General features: G+C 65.5%; 1 protein-coding gene across 2 annotated transcripts in view; it reads right to left on the bottom strand.

Annotated features, from left to right (window-relative positions):
• The window catches only part of SAMD11 (sterile alpha motif domain containing 11), an 18,307-nt gene extending 7,171 nt beyond the window's left edge, over positions 1 to 11,136 (bottom strand). For both annotated transcript variants that reach the window (XM_017542498.2, XM_017542499.2), the window contains exons 1-5: positions 10,571 to 11,136; positions 9,469 to 9,560; positions 6,069 to 6,250; positions 5,350 to 5,400; positions 1,572 to 1,663 (exon numbers count right to left, since the gene is read on the bottom strand). In XM_017542498.2, the coding sequence (XP_017397987.1) occupies positions 1,572 to 1,663; positions 5,350 to 5,400; positions 6,069 to 6,250; positions 9,469 to 9,560; positions 10,571 to 11,087 (934 nt within the window). In that variant the 5' untranslated portion in view covers positions 11,088 to 11,136. The remainder of the gene's footprint in view (positions 1 to 1,571; positions 1,664 to 5,349; positions 5,401 to 6,068; positions 6,251 to 9,468; positions 9,561 to 10,570) is intronic.
• Positions 11,137 to 11,416: the final 280 nt, after the last annotated feature.

Here is an 11,416-nt window from a genome sequence, read left to right as displayed (position 1 = left end):
AGGGGCGGAGCGGGCGGAAGGAGGCGGAGCGGGCGGAAGGGGGCGGAGCGGGTGGAAGGGGCGGAGCGCTGGAAGGGGGCGGAGCGGGTGGAAGGGGCGGAGCGGGCAGAAGGGGGCGGAGCGGGCAGGAGGCGGAGCTGTGGAAGGGGCGGAGCGGGCGGAAGGGGCGGAGCGGGCTGAAGGAGGCGGAGCGGGCAGGGGCCGGCCCAGAGACCACAGGAAGGCCGCAGAGGACACGCTCACTCCTCACTCCCTCACCCGAGGACCCCGGGCGGTCTCACAGAGGCAGACAAAGGACCTGCTCTGAGTCGCTCACAGCCCTGGGCCCAGGGAGGTGCTTTCCTGGTGGGTGGGGAGGGTCTGAGCAGGGAACAGGATTGACCTGTGGTTTCTGGGGTCACCGGAAGGGAGAAGAGGTGAATGCCCCCCAGGGTGAACGCCTCCTCCAAGAGGAAGCTCCCGGGAGCAAGCCAGGCCCTGACACGGAGCGTGTGGGTGAGACCAGGGTGTGAGACCCCGAACACGCAAGGTGCTGCAGAGCCTGGGGGCCCCCCTCACGGGCACCACACGGGACCCCAGATGTGCACACACGCGCACACGTGGACCTGAGGAGGCTCCCTGTGTGAGCGCGCGGGGAGGGGCTGCTGGCTGAGAATATCTCAATCATTATGGGGCTCCCTCGCTCTGCCAATCGATGAAGCAATTAGATTTTATCAACCACCTCTCGGCCGTCTGCAAAAGCCACCCCCACCTGGCCCCACAAAGGCCTTCCCAGGCCCACAAAGACACGGATGGGGGACACAGATGACACGGATGGGGGTGCCGAGTTCCAGGGAGGCCTCCCCTGCCGCAGCTTCCCAAGAGCTGCAAGCCCTGCTGGGAATACCCCTGCCTGGGGCCACAGGACTTCAGGAGCGCCCCGCTCCTTTCACAGCCCACCCGGGGCTGAAGCTCGGCTGTGTCCCTCTCTACAGCAGTGGCCTCTGAGGGGGGCCTGGGTCCCCAAACTGCTCCCTCCCTCTGAGGTCCTGTGTCAGGACCCCCGTCCCCCTAAAACAACTGTGACCAGGCAGTAGCACCTCCCTCGGGTGCAGACTTCCCTCCTGGAACCCTAGGAGGCGGGACCAGGGACCCCTTCCCTTCCCTCCCAGAACCCTAGAAGGCGGGACTGGAGACCCCTTCCTTTTGGGGACCCCTTCCCTCCCGGAACCCCAGGAAGCAGGACCAGTCCGGCCTGCACTGCGCAGTCCCCAGTGGGGGTGAGCACGTTCCACCCTGTAAGCCAAGCCACTGCGGGGGGTGCATTTCTGAACCTCTAAGGCCATGCCTGCGTCTGCCCTGTGAAGAGGGGGTGGCAGGCCCCTGCTGCGGCGGCAGCCACAGTGGAGCCGCCGCCTCGGCCTCCTGTCTGCCCGGCTGGCTGGGATTAACACAATTACCATCACATGCAGCCCCGGGGGACAGGCTGCTCCTCCCGCCTCTCTGGCTCCCTGCCAAGGCTGGCCAGCAGCCGCTACCGTCCTCTGGCCCCACAGCCCCGACCCCTCCCTCAGGCCTCCTGGGCTCCTCACCTGTGGGTCCCAGGCCAATCTCCAGGCTGCCTCTCTGGAATTCACAGCGGCTCTGATGCTCAGGCATAACGAGGCGGCGGCTGCGGTGGACGCTGGAGCAGAACAAGACCGGAGAGGCTGACCCCTGGGCAGCGGCAAGAGGCTGGAGCCCAGCCTGGGCACGGGGAGTGAGCCTGGGGACGCCCTCTGAGCGCTGCACTGCTGTGCCCACGCCTCTGCATGCAGCCCATGACGCCACCGTGTGCACACCCACGGAGCAAGCCAAAGCGACATAGAACCCGGCCCCAGGACCCCACTGCTGCTCTGGGGAGGGTCTGTGTGGCACACCCAGCTGGCTCTGCCTTCACCCCTCCTGAGGGGCTCTCACTGTTATCTTACTCCCTGTCCAGGGCCAGGCTGCTCCTTTGGGACAGGGCCCCGGAGAGCACCACCTGCCTGCTGACAGCCCCTCAGGGTCATCTTGATGAGAACTTGCAGCCATCCCCTGCCCTCAATTTCTGTGCACAAGGAAACTGAGGCTCAGACCACAGTCCTGCGGCTGAGATGCGCGTGCGTGCAGGCAGGCACGCACACACACACACAAGCACGCACACGCACAGAGCACCCACATGGCAGGCACCAGAGCCGACAGCCCGCTGTCCCCTAGGCAGGTGTGGGCTTGGAATCAGCATGCATTTAACTCTTTTGTTCCCTGTTTCTCCTCTTCTTGCTAATTCAGCCGCATCCCACATCCACTGGGGTCCCAGAGAGCAATGGGAGGAACTGTGTGGAGTACTGCCTTCCACCCCTTCCTGGTTCTGTGAGCCTCCCCCCAGGTCAGCAGAGAAGGGGCTCTGGGACCACGAGACACCCCCTCAGCAGCACCCCTGCAGTGTGGTCCTTGCCCACCTGTAATGGGGCAGCCTCCTGGCTGCACTGACGCTGGCGGGGCCTCTGCGCTGTGACCTGGGAGCCAACCCTAAACCTGGTTAAATAGTCCCCGGCCCCCCTGACCTGGGCTGGCTGGAGCTGGGCTAATCCAGGGCTGCCCCTAAGCAGATCAGTTTCAGCACCAAAGACTCCCAGGCTGGGCTCTAAAGCTTTCCAGAGACCCAGATGCCGGCCTCTCCCCACCCCCACCGGCTCCCAGTGGGAAAGGAAGCCCCCCAGGCACACAGGAGGGCAGGTGGGTGGGAGTAAGTACTTTATGGGATTAATCGGCAGCGAGCCTCATCCCCTCCATGATCCTAATCAATGCCGGGGTGTCAAGAGAGAACTGCTGGCCTCAGCATGGGGTGGGGGCCAAGGGCCGTCCCAACAGCCACAGCTGCCACGGGGTTCTCCCCAGGGGTCCATACTTTGGTGTACCCGGGACAGACGCCTGCAGGAGGAGAACTGGCTCCCCAGAGACACTGGAGGGTGGGGGCTGGCCCGTGAGCCCCGAGCCTGGTGCCCAGAAGTAAAGTGAGGGGGGGCCTGACAGCTGCTTGGAGGGGCTGTGGCCTGGCAGTGGTACCTGGTGGGAAACTGGAGGCCCCCTGCCCTCCCCAGCCCTGGTCTCTGCCTCGGAGTTTGCTCCTGAAGTTCCAACAAAGCCTGGCCTGGCCCAGCCCCTGAAACCCTGTTTCGGCCACTTGGCCACTCACTGAGCAGATTATGCCAGTTTTATGTAAAGAAATGTGAAGAAACCCTAGACATCCCACAGTGCAGACACAGGAACTCTGCCCAGGGGACACCAGTGCACGGTCCTCAAACAGAACACACTCTGCTACCTGCTGCGTACAAGGGACGAAAGGCCGAGGGTCTGGAGTGGGCCGGGGCGCAGATCAGGAGGTGGGGGAGCCAGGAGGGGCAGTCAGAGCCAGGGCAGGAGGCGCAGGAAGGAGAGGGTGTGGGGAGTGCTGCAGCCTGTCAGGTGTGACCCTGCTCCCTACGAAGGGGCTTCCCACGCTGCCCTCAGTGACGACCACACAGTCCGGCACTTGCCCATTTTCCCAGCAGCCCAGGGGCTCTGGAGAGAGAGGCCATGGCCCCGCCTGCAAACACTGGCTCCAGGGAGCATCTGCCACTCCAGGTTCTTTAGCTCAAGGGGACGGCCTGGGGCTCTGCTGGCTCCAAAAGGCAGGTGGTGACTGCAGAGCCAGCCAGACAGGAGGGCAGGGATGGAAGGACCGACAGACAGATGGGTGGAGACCAGCGGATGGGAGCAAGCGAACACAGATGGTGGTGGCCCAGCGTGTGTTCTGTGGGAGCCCGCAGAGGCAGAGGCAGAAGGACCCAAGGACAGGCCGGAAGAAATGCAGACAGCCTGGGGCCAGTGTGGCTGCTGGGCTCCAGAACCACCACCCACTCTGACCAGACGCCACAGTGAGGTCGACAGGCTCTAGTCTACCCCGGCGTGCTGTGCCCTCCTCCTTCGGGGACTCCAGCACGCCCTCCCTGCTGGCTAACATCTCCCCCTTGGGAGATTCAGAACCTCATTCTAGCCCCAGCCCTGGCCTCCTCCCAGGGCACCCCAGCTGCCAGCTGTCAGTGCTGGTGAGGGACCCCACATTCCCGAGGCCAGGTGGATGGAGAAGGGGGCTGCAGGCAGGGGGAGCCATTCCTGGAAGGAGGGGCGTGAACCGTGGCCGGGTTTCCCTCGAGCCTCACTGACAAATTTATCAGGTAGTGTCCCAAGTAAAAGGCTCATAAAATGCCATCAATGTTCATGACAGTTCATAAAAATGATCAGTTGAGCTGGCAACCCCAAAATGCAGTGGAAATAAGTTTAAAGATGTTTTTATTGTAATTCAGCTCTGAGATCCAGACATTCTCAGAGACATAAATAATAACACATCTGGCTCGGAGCCAGGACACGCTCCCCTGGGACCCTCATGGCTCGGAGCCAGGACACGCTCCCCTGGGACCCTCGTGGCTCTGGCCTGAGGAAGCCACAGGGCAAGGCCTGACCTCATGGACAGAATCCACAGCTGGGCTCTGCCCACAGACTGGCCACCCGCTTCCCCCTGCAGCCAGGAACAGGGGTCCTCCAGTTCCCCTGACCCCTTCATCGGGAATCTTCCCACACCCTGGAATTGCACCCCCACCATCCTGCTTCCACAGCCTGAATCCTATCCCCCATCTGCCAGGAGGGCCTCTAGAGGGACCTTCTCCAAACACACACCTGAGCATTCCTCTGCTCAAGAACTTTCGGTGGCTCCCCGCCTAGAGGACAGTGCCCACAGGCTGGGCACGCAAGACCCTTCAGCATTCCATTGAGCCAGAGCTGCCAAGTTCGCCCCTCATCCCTCCTACACCCCTTCCCTGTTCCTGCGCATCTCTGCAGACACCCCCTTGCCTTAGTGAACTCCTACACATCCTTCAAGACCCCACTCACACGTCTCCATTCTCACCTCCTGGTGGGTCTCTGGGAGGGTGGGAAGCGGGAGGTGACAGCCTCATTTTTTGGCAGATGGGCTCAAATGGACGGTCTCACATGGGCAGGAAGTGCACTCTAACTCTAGGGCCAGGCTGCCCAGAACTCCTACCCGAGCTGCTGCTGCCGAGGTCTGCGTCTGACTGGGCCTGGGGTCCCTCAGTCTCAACTGGGCACAACAGGGTCTGCCTCCTGGGCTGGGGGACAACCTCACCGCACATCAAACCCGGCAGATGCTCAGCTAGCATCAGCTAGCTCACACTATCTGAGACAGGGGACAGCAGATAGCAGGACAGCAGGCCACGGGCAGGGGTGGGAGGCAGGGAGGCAGGGAGCCAGGGAGCCACTTGCCCCTCCCATGAATGCACAGTGGGCTCCTACCTGCAGGCCGTCTCTCGGAAGGAGATGTTCAGGTCCCAGTGGGTGTGCACTCTGCAGGAAGAGAAGCAGAAGGTCCACGTTACTCCGGAGGTCCCTGACCCCAGCCTCAGGACAGCAGGGCATGTGCAGACCTGTCTCGGGCCAGTGCCCTGCTGGGCCACAGCCCTGGGAGGTGAACGAGGGTGGCTGTGGCCCAGCACCATCTGGTGCCGGCTCCACGTGCTGGGGTCTCCCACCAGGACAGCCCCATGGGCCAGCTCCTGGCCTCTGCAGACACACGCATCAGGAAGAACTGCACCGAGGCCCCGTCTCCCTCTGGCTTGCTGCCCTCACTCAGAGGAGCCCTCAAGTGGTACAGCCGGTGGGACTGAGGCTGCTTTTGCGTGGTCAGTCACGAGCCCGAATGGAACTCCTTATTGCTGGAGCTGCTCTGGCCAGACAGACCCGGTCAGCAGGGTAGTGGGAGTGTCGGCCCAGGCGGGTGCGGACCCCTGGGTGTGCAAGTGAGCACCGCACAGCAGAGGGGTTGGGGGACGCCAGACGGGGGCAGACGAGGAAACAGCTCCCGCCTGCAACCCACACCGGACCCTAAAAAGACCAGCATCTGAGTGGAGGTGTGGAGGCCAGTGTAGACACCTCATCTGAGCAGCTGAAGGCCGGAAGCCACGGCCGGCCCCCTCCGAGCCTTGCGCCTTCCTGCCGGCCCTGGGTCCTGGTACCTTCTCTTCATGATATGGATGTGGGGGCCATCTTCCCGCTTCAGGCCCGGCTGCCGCCCACAGGTCGGGCCACTCCCGTCACTGTCACCATCGCTGGCAGAGAAGCTGGGGGTCCGCTCCTTCTTCAGGCTCCGGGCGGCAGGCAGGGTGACCGTCCTCTTGTCCGCCAGCCGCCCCCGGTTCTGGTGGGGCAGGAGGAGAGGAAGGTGAGGCTGGACCAGCGTCAGTCTTGCGGGAGCCTGCCCTGGCCTCGATGCCCCGGCCCAGCCCCAGGCGTGGCAGAGGCACCCTCAGAGCTGCCACCCTTCCTCCACCACCACCCGCCTCTGGGACGGGCCTGGGGCCAACAGGAGCCACAATTGGCCAGAGACCCAGAGGACAGCCGAGAGACGGGGCCTCAGCTGCCCCCCGAGAGACGCCCACCGGCTCAGCTGTCCCCCGCCCCACCCCACACCAGCCTGGTTCCGCCGTTTCTGCCCTCCCAGCCCTTGAGGATGCTGGAGGGTCCCGACCCATTTGGAGGCCTGAGTTGGGGCCACCCCTGTGTGGCAGGCCTCCCTCCCGGCTCACTCATGTGCCCTCACTCCCAGCTCCCTTCCCAGGGCCCCCGCGTCTCCCAGGACCTGCGTAGAACCAGCCTGGCTCTAGTGGACTCGCATGCAACATGCACACACACGGGAACACGTACACGCATGGGGGGACACACATACACACGAGTTACCTCCAGCTCCCTGCCTGGCAACCCCAGCATGTTCTTTGCGAACGCTCTCCCCCCAACACCCCGCCACCGACGCCAATGTGGACAAGCGAATTCCCTTTTCTACTTCATCATTGCCACACAGAGTCCAGCTCAGGGGCAGCTGCCGCCTGGCACAAGGCAACTGGCAACTGTTTGCCGAGCCCTCGCAGAGTGCAGGCCTGGGGCTCACAGGTCACCAGATGATGAGCCTGAGCCCTGAGCACCCCAGGTCCCCTGTTCCACCAGCCCTGCCAGGCATTTTCACGTGGCTTCTTTCTCCCCATCTCCCTTGCACCCACGGAACGAGTGGGTGGAGCTGTGAGTGCCTCTGGTGGGAGCACAGAAGTGCACGGTACGACCCCTGCAGAACACAGGCAAGCCCCGAGCTCATGCACACATGCGGACACGCAAATGCACAGATGTGCACACACGCGGCAGACACACACACACACACACACTCAGACACGTGCGGACACACGCAAACACACGGACATGCAGACACGCAGCAGACACACACACGGACACTCAGACACGCGCGGACACACGCAAACACGCACATGCGGACACTCGGCGGACATACGTCAACGCGTACACACGCGGCGGACACACACACACGGACATGCAGACACGCACGGACACATGCAAACATGCACATGCAGACACACGCGGACTCGGACACACGCGGCGGACACACATGGACACTCAGACGCGCGGACACACAAACACACACATGCGGACACTCAGACACATGCGGAAGCGGACACATGCAGCGGACACACACTCGGACATGTGGGCACGAATACGCACAGCAGACACGCACACACATGGGAACACGCACACACATGTGGTGTACATGCACACAGGCACGCAGCACCCTGCATGGCACAGCAGCGCAGGCCCAGCCCCAGGCACTTCTGGATTCCTCCAGCGGGTTTAGGTCTTACCACCCCCAGGGAAAAGAAGGAAAGTCACTGATTATTTCGCAGTGGTGGGAAGCTTTTTAAAATTTAACAATAGGCCACTGGTCCCGGGGTGGCGGAGGCCTTGAGAGCATCTAACTCCCTCTCCTCCGTTCAGTCACCAGGTCTCCTTGGACGTCCTCCCCCGGTTGCCAAAACAGCTGCAAGCTTGAGAAGAAGATACTAGGAGAGCGTCTTCCTCAGACCTAGAACCACCATCACCTTCAAATGCACAGCCCCAGTGCCAGCTGTTTGGGCAGTGCCCCTCCCCAAGGGCCTGGAAGCTGGAACGTCCCCTTCCCAGACCCATGTCTCCTCGCCCCTGGGCCTGTGCTGGGTCCCATCTTTTCTCTCCACCACAGCTCAGTGGGAAAACCCAGCACTGCTGAGCAGGAGGTAGTGGAGCATGGGGTCCGAGGTCCCTGCCAAGACCCTGCCCGGCCTGGGCGGCCCCAGGCTGTAGGTGCAATGGCTGGCTGTCTCTGTGCTGCTGAGCGGGCTGGAGCTGGGGGTGCCCTCAACAGCCACGGCTCGTCTGGTGTGTGCTGTGCTGGAGAGTCCCGCTTCACCCCACCCTTCTGCCCAAGCACCAGGGTTCAGAGGATCTGATGGCCTCTCCTCTCCCACCTCCCTTCTCTTGAGAAGAAAACAAAATGCTTTTTTCTCTGCTTCTTGTCTGTGGGATGGGGAAGAGGTGGAAGCCAGGACCAAAAGACGGCCCCTTGGAAGAAGGCCAGGGCGGGCTGGCTGGGAGCGGAGTCCGCCTCAGCCCGTCCTGCACGGGGCTACCTCAGGCCCAAAGTAGGCAAGTGGGGGTGCGTCCGGCCACTCAGGCCCACTCTGCACCTCCACCTCTCCCACCCCTTCCCAGAAGAGGGGCTTCCGAGTGGGCGAGGAGCTGCACCCCTAACCCCAGCAGCCATGGTCCTAATTGGCTCCAAATTGGTCCTTCCCATCAGGCATTCTTCCTTTTCAGACCAATCCTCCAACCCTTGGTGCCCAACCAGGGGGCTGGGGGCTGGGTGGGGGGTGCAGGTGCCTCCCTGTTCAGAAGGCAGCACCCAGCACCCCAGTCTTTCCTGCTTGCTCCCTCAGTGAGGGCGTCCATAGCTATCTACCCTGGGCTGGGGCCTTGAACCCGCCTCCAGCTCTAGTTCTCCGGACACCAAAGGCCCACACTGCAGACTCTGCCCCTGGCCAGGCTCTGTGTCCCTAGGACACCTAGACGTTCAGGCCCTTGCCCAGTAGGGCTCTGGTTCTCCACACCCCAGAGACACACGTCACTCACACTCAAGCCTGTGGCTCCCCAGAATGCTGTCGCACCTACAATCACACCTCACCAGCTGGACCAGAGAACACAGGGACCCCCAAGCTGTGACGAGGCCACGGGGGGTTAATTATCCCACTCATGGAGAAGACCTGGACCCACACCACTCGAGGAGAAGCAGTTCCAAGGCACCCTAGGGGAGGCTCCAGGACAGGCACGGTCCTCCTGCCTCCACACCGGGAGGGAGCTGGGGAGCCTCCCCGTGTCCAGGTACAAGGCTGGGAGAGCCAGCAGAAAAGCCCCTCCCCGCTGCCCTTCGGAGGCTCCCTCAAGCACACCCGCAGGGACGAGGTTAGGACTCCGGATCCTGAAGGCCGCAGGGACAAGCTCCGCAGTGGAGAGAGCAGCTCCCACCCCAAGAGCCCCGCATCTCACCACCGGGGAGGATATTCGGCAGCCCGGGCAGTCGCAGATCGGAGGGTGCACCTGCAGAATCCCCTTGGACATCAGCGTCTTCAGACTTTTCCCTGCGAGCAGAGCCGAGGCCGACCCTGTGAGGGAGCGGCGCGCTCCTGGGCGCGTCGGCGGCAGGGCCAGCCCCCTTTCCCGGCTCGCCGGCGAAGTGCACCCCGGCCCCCCACGCCCGCCTCGCCCGACCTCCCAGCCCGCTTCCCGCCCCACCCTCGCGCACGCCGCAGGGATCCGCCCGGCTCTGCAACTCCAGCCCCGGAGGAGCGCCCTCCCCGCGCGGCGCCCCTCCTCCCGCGCTCCACCCTCTCCCCGGCCCCGAGGGAGCCCAGGAGGGGCCCTGAAAGGCTGAGTCCCGAGGCTGAGCGGCCTGGCAGCCGGAGGGGGCGGCCCCGGGAGCCACGCGCTGCTCAGGTCCTATCTTCCTAACCCCCTGCGGCTCCGGGCGCTCACCTCGCGCCCCGGGTTCCCGCTCCGGCGCCCCCGCGTCGCACCCTTGGGGCCGGGCGCCCGCAGGGGCCAAAACAGGCTGCGCCCGGTCCTGGCGCCGCCGCTCGGGCTCCGCGTGCGCCCCTGCCCAGCCCCGCCCCGCGCCCCCGCGCTCCCGCCTGCCCCGCAGCCTCCCGCAACGCGCTCGCCCTGGACCGCACTTGCGCCCCGCCGCTCCCGCCCGACCCCGCGGCTCTGCGCCCTCTGCACCCGGCTCCTGCCCGCGCTCTCGAATTCCCGTAAACTTCCTTCGGGGCATAAGGCCCAGGAACCTCGCAGACACCTTCCGAGCGGAGCAGCGGCCCGCGAACCCCAAGCGCTGTGGCCCAAGCTGGGGGGCGGTGCAGCGAGGGGAGCTTTGCCCGTGTCCGCCGAGGCACCGCGCGCGCGGCGGGGGTGTCCCCGGGCAGTCCTGGAGCTGCAGCGCCCCCTTGGCCGAGCCGGAGGACTCTGGGTGTCCGAGCCGGGTCGGGGCCCGCGGGTCCCCGGGGAGCCGAGGGAGGGACCGCGGAGGTTCGCGCCCCCAAGGGTGTCAGGTTGGGGAGCGGAGTCCCGGGAGCGGAGGGAGGGGCGGCGGCACCTTTGTGTCGGATGCTGCGCTTCCAGTCCTTGGCCGTCTCGCGGCCGCTGACGAACTGGAACTCGTTGGGCGTGAGCCACTCGCCGCGGTGGCGGATGGACGGGCCCTTGCTGCCCTGGCAGAGTTTGCGCACGTAGAGCAGCGCGCGGTTGGCGCCGCACTCCACCTCGATGCACGGCTCGCCGTTGTCCAGCAGCGGCTGGAAATCCGGGGCCCCGGCCCCGGTGGCCGAGAAGCGCTCGAGGGCGCGCGGGTCCCCGGGCAGGGGGAGGTGCGGGGCGGCCCCGGGCAGGCTGAGGTAGGCGCGCGGGGGGCGGAGCGGCGGGGCCAGCAGCGCTTCGTAGCCGGCGGCCGAGGCGGGCAGCGAGGCGGCCGGGGGCAGGGCCGCGGCCGCGGGCAGGGGCGCCAGGTAGCCGGGCAGCGGCGGCAGCGGCAGCGCGGCCAGGCTCGGGTGGAACGTGGCCAGAGCCAGGGCCAGGTCCTCGCGGCCCGGGAACTCCTTCTTGACCGCGGGCATGGCGCGCGCTCCGCCGGCCGCAGCAACTTCCTCCGGCCGGGGCTGGAGTCGGGACGCCGCGGAGGCGCGGGGCCGCGCCCCCCTCCCCGCCGTCAGCTACTGCGCCCCGGCGCCCACCAGGCCGACCCGGACTGCTGCTGGCCGGCCCGGCGGGGCCTCGGCGGCCGGAGACATGGAGCGGCCGGCGCCGCGATCGATCCCGCAGCCCCGCGGGGCGTCGGGGGTCCCACGCCGCCGCCACCTGCGTCCGCGCCCCGGGCGGTCCCGCCCGCCAGGCCGAGCCCGGCAGCGACGAGTCGCGGAGTCTCCGCCCCGCCCGGGGGTCCCGA

The sequence above is a fragment of the Cebus imitator genome, unplaced genomic scaffold (genome assembly GCF_001604975.1).
Source record: "Cebus imitator isolate Cc_AM_T3 unplaced genomic scaffold, Cebus_imitator-1.0 Scaffold145, whole genome shotgun sequence".
NCBI classification, from domain to species: Eukaryota; Metazoa; Chordata; class Mammalia; order Primates; family Cebidae; genus Cebus; species Cebus imitator.
Note: the sequence above shows the minus strand (reverse complement) of the source record. Positions and strands in the feature narration are given on the sequence as shown.